We start from the raw sequence: 11,057 nt of genomic DNA on the forward strand, positions 1-11,057 counted from the left end.
GTCTTTGGAAAAGGTAGTTGCTAAGTCGTGGGTGGAAATACTTACATGTGAGGCGGTATATTCTAATGAGCGTGTATGTGACATATGAGGGGGAAAATCTAAATCTGTATAGCGTGTTAAAGGGGCCATTATTATACTAATTTTCAGGTTCATATTGTTTTTTTTGCCTCTTCTGTGACATGTTTACATGCTTTAATGAAAATTAGTATAATAATGGCCCCTTTAACACGCTATACAGATTTAGATNTTAAGACTAAATAGGCGTCATTGAATTAAAATCTAAGTATTTCTTAAAGCAGTGGTGGAAAAAGTATTCAGATTCCTTACTTGAGTAAAAGTACTTTACAAATACTCAAATTCAAGTAAAAGTACTTCATCGAGAATGGTACTTAAGTACAATTATTTAAGTATGATTAGGAAAATGTAATTGAAGTATTAGAAGTAAAAGTACTCATTGCAGAGAAAACAAAACACATATTTTAAAATAAATCTTCACATTCAAGAAGCTAGAACTGTATAAATAATGTTAGCAGAATTTCTGCCAATACATTTTCTGTTAACCCACTCATGGTTTTAGTTATTTAAATATCACTTTTGATGGTTTGTATTAATAATAATGATATTTTACTTTGTAAAATTGTTTACTATTGTGTGTCAAAATCTGAATTTATAAAGAAACTAGTAAGCAAATATGAACAATACATCTAATTGCTTCCCAAATGTGGTAGAGTGGAAGTATGAAGCAGTAACAACTGAAAATAGTCGAGTACAGTACAAGTACCTCAAATGTGTGCCTAAGTCCAGTACTTGAGTAAATGTACTTAGTTACTTTCCACCACTGAGTAAAGGAGTTTTTTTTAACCACTGACTACATCATATTTTTCCTGGCATAATGAAGCCACTCCTGCACAGATGGGGGCGGTCATGCTCTAAAAAGTTGTTGCATGGAATAAATCAAGGAAAAAGAAGAAGAAATCTCTACCTCTGAATGTTGGATGCCGGATTGTTCTAACGTTATGTTCCTCTGGTCCAAGCGCTTTCAGACAGTGCTGTTTACACGTTACAGCACTGCAATGGACAGCGGTGCAGTAGTATCAGGTAACACTGCAACTTGTTAACGTGATTAGCTAGCTTAGCTAACGTGAGCTAACTGCCATTCCAACTGGAGAGTTTACGGAAGTTTTCAGCTCACCTAAACAAATTGGGAATACAAATAATGGTCAAATTAGCACAACAACATGAGCACACACGCCGACTTGGTTTAAGTGGTGTCGTAATTCTCTCAAACGCCAATAAAATGCCCAGAAACGATAACAGTGGAAACGGTAGCTAACAGTTAACTCTACTTTATTTTACCCGTGTGAACTAGTACGTCGTAGTCAGCAGCAACCGCTGGGTGCAGTGTTACCTAGCAACGGCATGTGATTGCCATGCCAACCGGTTGGCATATTCCTGACGATGCTACAGGTACTTAACGATGAAAATTATACATATCAGTGGTGGAATAAGTAAAGTAATGCAACAATACAGTGTACAAGTACTGTAGTAATAATGTTATTATAAAGAACCAGTGTTAGCGCCAAAATGTACTTAAAATGCCAAAAGTAGTAGGCTACAGATGAGATGCAGCAGCTGAAAATGGTGGATTGTTTTAAACTAACGTTTCTGTAATCTATAACAATAATACTACATAATATTCATATTAGTTAGTTCATATACATGATAACAATCTGCACAGAACCTAAGTTACTAAATAAATGTTATGGACTGAAAAGTGCTTTATTTCCTCTAAATATGTATCCGCCTAATGCCTAATGTGCATTCCACCACTGTACACACAACACATTCATCTTATACAGGTTTACGTAGCCATTGGCTACTTGTGTCAACAGCAGAAACCATTTAACATTGTATAACTTGTATTAAAAGTGTAACATAATCTACCATTACATCTAATTACCTACCTAATCTGGCTATAATGCAATTTTACCTCAGTTTGTTTTTGATGTTCAGAAATGTTCCCAGAGTTTCCGGTTGATGCTGCTTATGTTAAAAAAGGGAAATATAATCGTGAATTGTTTAATGTATTAAAGAATACCAGTCTCAGTTTGATCGAGCTTTCAACTTTTTTTTTTATAGAAAGAAAAAACAGATTTCAATACCACATTTATGTGATATATTGTATGTTTCTTTTTGTTAGTGCTAATTAATGTTTGTACGGGATATAAATTGACTCACTTCATTATAGGTGCACTATAGCAGTGATTTCCCCTGATGACATCTAAATCAAAGGCTCAACTGGCCCCTCTGCCAAGGACAGAGATCCTTGCATATTGGGTGCTGTCCTTAGGCTCACATCTCTACTCTTTCTACCAACTGCACAGGTTCTCCAAAGGTAAGGTAGATGGACAGACATCTGTATGATGGTTCAATGAACTTTAAAAGTTTAAGAAAATATAAACTGTTATTTCCTGGTTTGTACCTCAGAGCATGAAGCAGGATTAGAGAGAGGATTCCAGTTGGAAAAAGGCCTTGTCAAGGGTTTTAAAAGGGTAAGTTCAATGTTGAAATTACTGATCTAAAGCCCGATCTTTACCCACATTATTGTGCATCTCACTGAAAAAATTATTTGTTTTGAGTTCAGAGTGAACTATTATGTATTATATACTATTATTAGTTCATTCACTATTATGTGTCACGGAAAGCCTTTTAAAGTGTGTTTCAGTTTAGTTTTTCAAGTTTTTGAAAGGCATTCATTTGTTTAATAAATGTAATTAAGGTGTGAGTTAGAGTGCCATAATTAAGTTTTTTTTTGTCAGGACCTTTCTGACTTTGAGTGGAGTTTCTGGACTGAATGGGCTAAGAAGTCTTTGCTGTGGACTCTAATTGGTCATGGTGTGATATCAAGATTGACCAGAATCTTTAATCCCAAGGTAGGAAACTGCTACCGATCTGTGAAGTGGAATATTGCTATCAGGGAAGAGATGACTCAATGCAACATCCTTTTTTTATGTTTTCCTCTTACAGTTTAGGGTGCCAGCACTCACCATATATGGCCTCTTAGCAGCCAGCAGTGTGTTGGGGATTAAAGGTGTGAGCGTGCTGCTGGTACATGTGGGCCTGTCGTTTTCAGTGGCCCAATTACAAAAACCTGCTCTGTCATGGTGCTGCAACCTTCTGCTGCTCTCCACACTTCACATCCATCCACTACAAGAGATCCAGGTAGGCTGTACGTCAAATGGATATTATTTGTTCCTGATTTTGGACGGATGACATCTAAAAAACATCTTTACATAGCAGAAACATTTAAATGTGTCTTTACTATTTTACTTGTAATGAAAGAAAAATACAGTCGGTCCTTAAAAGGATAAAACTTATACAATATGTTGTGAATCTGCTACAAAAAATAAGCTATAAAGATAGGGTGGACAAAGTCTGTCATCTGTGTTGACCATCAAATTCACTTGAACTTATCATTTCTTTGTTGCAATGATACTGTCCATTTTTTATTTCGATTTGATCATGCATACTAACTGTTTCATCTACCTTTAATCTTCACTGCATGTCATATTTTCAAAGAACACAAGAGGGCACACAATAACAAGAATACGGTTATAAGATAAAAGTTGAGTGAATTTTATTGAAAGGATACTACACTTGGTATTTCCAGTAATACCTGAGGATTAACGCATGTAAACACACAACGATGATAATTGACTGACAAAACAATATTTGAATTCAGTTTAAATGTGACTATAGGACTCAATGTATGTCTTCATTTATCTTTTATTATGAACACTGGTTCTTTTTTATTTTAGTACATTTAGGGTTGTTTTATCTTCCTCCGGTTTTGATATGCATGATAGCCTATACATTTTATTTAAGGATCTATGAGCTGATTGACTGCCCAAATACTGTATTTACAGCTGGAAGGTAAAAACTGTTTGAATTGAATTGGGAAGATGTGGAACAATTCTATAAATACCCTTTAATTGCACATTAGCTGACACATCAACATGGTTATAGCCAGGCAACTATGCTACAATGGTTGGAAATGTGAAATAGACCTGACAGACCTGTAAATGCTTCAAAAGACCTGCCTCCTTTGCTCAAACACGATTGCACACAGTTGCACACAGACTGAGTCCTGTGTTTAACCACAATTCCCAATGCTGTTAAGCAGACCTAATTAAAAGTTGTCTCAAACATATGCTTATTAGTAGGTCTTGACAGATCTTCATTACCAGTTTTATGCTGTAATCTGCTAATGTTCCCCTTTTTAATGTGTCATATCTATAAGCATATAAGAACTATTTTTAAAAGCATATCTACATATAGTGTCAGACTCTCACTATTATATAAGGATTCCCTAGGAATGTGATACCAAATAATTGGCCTTCCTCTTTGTTACACAGAGAGGCTGGTATAAGACCGAGGAGGAGTACTATCTGCTCGTCTTCAGTGTCGCTGTCTGTGGACTTCGCCTCATCAGCTTCAGCCTGGAGCATTGCTGGAGCCCTGCAGACAGTGGTGGAGCTGTGCAGCTCGGCTGGTTGTTTTCATACACCTTCTATCATCCCTTTTTCTACAATGGACCCATTATCTCGTACAGAGACTACACTGAGCAGGTAAGAGTGCAAACAAAAGCAAATTAAACTGTTGAAATTGCCTCTTGTTACTGTCTGGAGGCGGCTGATTGCTGCTCCTAAGTGCAGGTGATCTCAGGTCACCTTTTTAAAAACATAGTAGACAATCAGTGGTGGGCCATTTATGAGAATTATAACTTACATTTTTACCAGATTTGAAGAGGAGTAGCTAACCCTTCATTTGATCCACTGTTATAATACTAACTTGTTATGCCTGCTTGTTTTTATACCCAACTTTGGAGTAGATTTATACGTGTTCATACTACATGGTTGCTCTGTTTAAAAACCTGGTGTTGTTCTTTTTGTAGTGAAGATGCAACCAGCAACCTTTAACAACAACTCACTTTCTGCATTTGCAGATGCAAAGGCCTGCTGAGGAGTGTGACGGGGACAAATCTGGTGCCATTTACTTGGTGCTCAGATCAGGACGAATCATACTGTGGTGGTGCCTCGCGGAATACATGATCCATGTTATGTATATGCACTCCATCCAATCTAATGAGACATACTTAGAGATCCTCCCTCCCTGGGCCTTGGGTAAGTGTTTATGCTGTGTGTATTTTTGGCTGCTATGTGCATTACTTTTAGCTTTAATGTTTGCCAGCCACTTGAGACAGATGTTTTGAAGGTGCAGAATTTAAAACATGTTACTCCCCCTTACCCCAAAGTGTTTAGTTGGCTTTAAAAGTCAGATATGCTGATAAGAGTTTTACTTAATGGTCTTGATTCGAGTTGTCATACTCTGTGGTGTGATTGTGTTTATATTTAAATAAAGTTACAGAATAGGTGTTTGTTGATAATGTATTTTTTTGCTTTTGCATTGTTGATTCCAAAATGTAAGAAATAATTGCCAAAGTTATAGTTTAAATCCTCTGTAAGGGCCCTGTGAGTCTTTGCAGGAAACATGGCGTCTTTATTTTTGGGAGGTTTTAAGGTCCCATGACATGCTTTTCTGGTTATTACCCGTCCCCTTGTGTGTTATTTAGCTTTGTATGCATGTAAACCGTCTGCAAAGTCACAAACCCTCAAAGTACACCCTGTAACGAGTAAAACTCTAACACAGAAAAGACCTGTCTATGCTGCTCCAGAACGCCTCGTTGGAGATTTCTCTTTTTCTTCCTGGGTACAGTGACGAGACCATATCCAAATGGACCCATTGGTCCAAATGGACCAATCCGTGGAGCGCTGGGAGGGGTGCTAGTGGAGCCTCGCAGATGGGGGTGCTGCAGCCCCCTTGCACACCAGTAACCCAGCTCACGCTGTCTGAGCCGTGCAACGTCCCGCCAACACGGCACCCAGACTCCACGCAGCATTCTCATCTGTTTGTCATTACTGGTGTCATTTTCTGGTTGCTAACGCCATTGAAACACATAATCACTGATGTTCTGCTGTAACGGTGGTGGACTCATCAGAACAGAGTGGGCGAGCTGTCCAATCAGAGCACAGTGGGCTCATAGGGAGACGGGGGGGGGCAGGAGCTCCAACAAGCCGTTTAGGACAGAGAGTGAACACACATACTATACAGAGATGCTGTATGAGAAACCAATGTGATATTGGAAAATTGAACAATGTAAATCTATTCTAGTAGACCTCAACAATGGAATTATGATCAGTAGAAATGGCCATGACATGGGACCTTTAAGTGATTTACTCAGGAGGACACTGGTCGTAAGTACTCTGCATGCACAGTCTTGTGTTGATCCTATTTTAGATGTGAAGCTCTTCTGGAATTTTCAAGTTTTATTACTTATCCATTAATTAATACAGTGATTTACTCACTCGTCGTTGTACTGTCTGCCCCCGTCGTCGCCATAAACAGGTATAGAATCGGAATCTTTATAATTTACTGGCCTCCTTTTTGCAATTCAGCCTAACTGTTCTCAGCAGCTATTAAATGTCAGCACAATCTTTGTTTGCCAAGTTCTACCTATTGATCCCTCCTTTTTTGCTCTTCCTGAGATTTCCTCCCTTTTTTCCTTATTAAAGTGTTTCCCTTTCTTATAATAGAGGGTGTTTTATATATATATATATATAGTGAATTTGGGGTATACAAAACACCTGTTTTAAAACTTAAAAACAATAACTAACCAGTTTATTCTAAAATAAAGTCCACAGTAGTGGTTTGCAGTCTGAAAAGCATCTGAGGAACTCTCATAAAATTATAATTTATTTATGGATAAGTATTCATTAGGGTTTAAAATGTAGCACATAGTACATCAGCTGCTGTTCCCAATGCCAACCAATACAATAGACTTCAATAATTAATAAAGTGAGCTGAGCAGTTTGACAGTCATTGTTTATTTTTCTTAGTATACAACTATCCCTATCCTTAAAGAGCACTGTTCTTGATCATTTACATAATAAACATTACTTTTCCCCCTCTCACAGGTGGTCTGGCGCTGGCCCTTGTCCAGTTTTTCTTTGTGAAGTATCTGGTTCTGTTCGGCTTTCCATCCATGCTGGCTTCTATGGATCAACTAGTTCCCCCAAAGCTCCCTCGCTGTGTCAGCATCATGTACAGTTTCACAGGGATGTGGAGGTAAGATCAAGCTGCAGAAACAATTCTAGTTACCCCTGACATAAATGTGCTATTATATTGGTCCCGCAGCATTCCCTCAGCGACAGGAGAGCTAGCATCCTTGGTATTCTTGAGGTAAAGGAAATGTCAAGAGCCTCAAGTGCTCACTGTGCTTTTGCAATAAGATTCAGACAGGGCCCCGATAATTGTGTCATTTTGTCATTACTGGCAATCAGAACAATACTGTAGGTCACCTCTGCACCAGGAACATTATATCATTCTTTCAGACTCAAGCTAAAATGGTTTGTTTTTTGCTGGAGTTGGTCCTACATTTGAAGGCTACATGATGTTGTTTTTTGTTAAGTAAAAACAGCTAAGTAGTCTACAAAGTAAATCATGAAAAGAAAAACATCTGTGTGTTTAAAAAAAACGAATAATCGCCAAATAGGTTGCCACTTAAAATGTGTGTCAGAAGGGAACATATTCCGTGAAAAAAGGTCATCTTCTCAGTCAAAAACTAAGGTCAAGCTAATTATATTGTTGTCTTGGTTTTTCTTGAATATTCAAGTAAGTAAGAATTGGGCTCCAGACATCAGAATAGTCCTAGTCCATTCAAAACTATTGATTGAAATCGTTTGGAGAGATAACCTTGGTAGCCTTTTACAGAAGTAGACAAGATAAAAAGGAAACCGACATCTTTAACTTAATATTTCTCCATTAAACCACATAATAATCGAAATAAATGAAATGTCAAACAGTTGTGAGCCTCTTACTCAGAAAATGTCCATTAAATCAACGAAAAACCAACTTCAAATGAGGCGGAAGTCAATTGTCCCTTAATTAAATAAACTGTCCATGGAGCAATGAGCAGGGGAAAAGGGCAAAAATAGATGCAATTAGGCTGAGGGCACATTAACATGAAGCAGGAGAATATGAGAAGCCTGGAGACAGGAAGGAGACCTTACTTTAGGTCCAACAGCAGGTCAAAGAGGGAGTTAGAGTATCCAAACCTGCTCCAGGATAAATACATTATAATCCCAGGAAATCCAGCTGCTACATAGAATAACTGCTACTCTACTTTTATATACAGTATGTCACTGTTAGTCATTTGGATAAGTGGAGATCTCCAGAAACTAAAACTTAGTTATCTCCTTACTCTCCTTACTTTCTGATCCCCTCGATGCTTTTGCTAGATGTTTCCGTTCCCTCTGCTCACAGGTGTTTCTGATTTATCTCCTCCCCTTCCTGTGCAGGTTGAAAAGGGCTATTTTCCACGTTTTCTGTCCCTCCTTTATGCTACACCCATTAAGCATGAGATTGTCGAAACACACACATCATACACAGTTATTTCTGTCCCACCTACCTCTTTAAAAGTACATTTCATGGTAATTGTAAAATGTGATGAAGTTCATTTAACACTTTCACTTCCAAGCGAAGGACTATGCCTGGTTCATGCTGAAGGGGTCACACTTGCTCAAGTTAAAGGAACACACACATTGCAGTACTGCTTGTTATATTGGGATAAAGTACCTTAATCAGCAAGAATTCAAGTATAGAAAGACAGCGAAGACACTGCTTTAAATTTAGTATTCAGGTCAGTCAGGTAAAACAAATGGGGAACATTTTGTGTCATTTGTGTTTAAATATTCAGCACACAGAAAAGGTACTGCTGACACACTGTGAACTATGCTGTAATATACACAATTACCAGCTCATTAAATACAATAAAACCAGTCGACTGTAATACAACGTCCTACAATACATCCTACCTTGAATATAACTTTATTAAAATGCATTATTATTTATGCTTCAGTTTGTGGAGCTGTTGAACTGTATTTTATTAAACTGACAGCTGTTTCTATTACATTGTCCACCCTAATTACATTTATTAGAGGATGCTAAATAACTAAAATGTCTCTTAGTATAATACATTACAGCTTAACTGCATCACAAACTACATCCTCCAAAATATAATAGTGAAGCTATGTGGATGATACATTTGTATTAAAGTTAAATAAACATCCTTTTAAAATGATAAACTTCATGAAGGCAGGATTTGTTGCATTAGTTTTAGTTGGATATACCTAATAAACTGGCAACTGACCGAGTGTATGAACAAGGCTTACAACATGGAAGTAAATGCAGACCTCCTTTGATTCCATAACATTATAACATTATGCACCATGACATCAAGTCAAATTCCTCCTACGTGTCAACCCCTGGTAATAAAGCTGTTTCTGATTCTGATAAAGAAAAACACATCAGTGCTACTGTAATAATAATAATAATAATAATAATAATACATTACATTTATAAAGTGCTTTTCCTGGTGCTCAAAGCGCTTACAAGCAAGTGAGAAACTGTGAGAAAAACCATATGTTATACTTTGCAATTACCATGCAGGAAAGACTTTCTTACAGCAAACATCCTCTGTTCCTTTAGTTCATTAACATTGAGAAACTGCTCTCTAAACTCAGAGCACATACAATTGAGATGGAAGGCAGTGTATTCGGCTTTGCAGTAAGAATGCGGATCGACCAATGTGCTGACACCGATGCACTCCAATCCGGCCCGTGTGCTGAGCTGGTCAATGTTGACAACATTGATGGAATGCATAAAGCTGTCCACTGATTCGCAAACAGCCTCAGTTTACTTGCAGCAAAACACAAAAAACACTTGTTCTAATCATCTTAATGACAAAGAGCGTGCACACATACTGAGTGTATTTATATAAGGCCCAGTTCTCAGGTGTTTCTCACTCAGTGCTTTATTATTATGTAAATGTTAGACTCAATATTCATTTCTCTTTTATTTATTTTTTTCCACTCTCAGGCACTTTGACGCCGGTCTGTATCGATGGCTCATCAGGTAAGAGGCACTTCATGAGTGGTGGACGGACTAATTCAGATGTTAATGACTACTTAAAATGTAAAAATGCTATCTAAATCAAATAACAACTCTTGAATAACCTATCTATCCCTCCATCTGTCTATCTGTCCGTTTTCCTGTCTTCTATATATTTACCTTTCTATCAATCTTTTCTTATATCTATATATATATATCAATATATCTGTCTATCTGTATCTAGTTTCTAAATATCTATCCATCTATATATATATATATACACCTATCCTTCTATCTAGCTGTATGTCGGTCTGTCTCTGTCTATCTATATCTAGCTTCTATACATATATCTTTCTATCCATCTATCTGTCTGTCTGTCTATCCGTCTATCTATCTGTCTGTCTGTCCGTCAATCTATCTATCTATCTATCCGTCTATCTATCTGTCTATCTATCTATCCGTCTATCTACATATCTAGCTTGTGTTTACTCATACTGTATGTGTTATTAATCACACACTTACTATTAAGAGCTTGTTTCCTGCGGGGCATTGAACTTGTCAGTTGAATAACCTTTAAAAAGGTGCCACTCTCCAGCTGCCTGCCTGCGTGTTTTATCATAATGGACGAGGACGCCTCATTTGCATGAAGGCTTTCTCATGATTATGAGGTTGGCTGTTGTTGGTGAATAGTTCTTCTGTTACCGTTTCCGCACCCTGGAGAAATGCCTCCTTTTTTAATATGTGCATACGTAATGGGAGCATTGTGTGTTTGCTCACTTGTAATTTGGACAACGCTGTTATTAGTTTGTCTGCTTTTTAATGATGCACACTTGGATAAACGCAGCCTATTGGGAGGTTATGGTCCGCTTGCTAGAGGCAGGTTGCTACATCAAGGCGATGCCACAGTTGCACGCTTGTCAGAAAACACAGTGCTATCCGGTGTAAAATGTTCCCTTGTCTCAGTTTTTGTTTGCTAATTAGTTTTTGTGTTGACACTTATGACGTACATGTACACCTGCTCTTCAGAAGGTAAAGATGAGTTCAGAATT

General features: G+C 37.6%; 1 protein-coding gene across 1 annotated transcript; it reads left to right on the plus strand.

Annotated features, from left to right (window-relative positions):
* The first annotated feature begins 978 nt into the window (after window positions 1-978).
* hhat (hedgehog acyltransferase) lies at window positions 979-10,036 on the plus strand. The gene is made up of 9 exons (XM_010766358.1): window positions 979-1,098; window positions 2,249-2,395; window positions 2,488-2,552; window positions 2,820-2,933; window positions 3,028-3,222; window positions 4,416-4,628; window positions 5,006-5,183; window positions 7,035-7,185; window positions 9,997-10,036. The coding sequence occupies exons 2-9, from the start codon at window positions 2,275-2,277 to the stop codon at window positions 10,034-10,036; spliced, it is 1,077 nt and encodes a 358-aa protein (XP_010764660.1). The 5' UTR covers window positions 979-1,098; window positions 2,249-2,274.
* The last annotated feature ends 1,021 nt before the right edge of the window (window positions 10,037-11,057 follow it).

Source organism: Notothenia coriiceps, unplaced genomic scaffold (genome assembly GCF_000735185.1).
Source record: "Notothenia coriiceps isolate Sejong01 unplaced genomic scaffold, NC01 NC01_scaffold00003306, whole genome shotgun sequence".
In the NCBI taxonomy this organism is placed as follows: domain Eukaryota; kingdom Metazoa; phylum Chordata; class Actinopteri; order Perciformes; family Nototheniidae; genus Notothenia; species Notothenia coriiceps.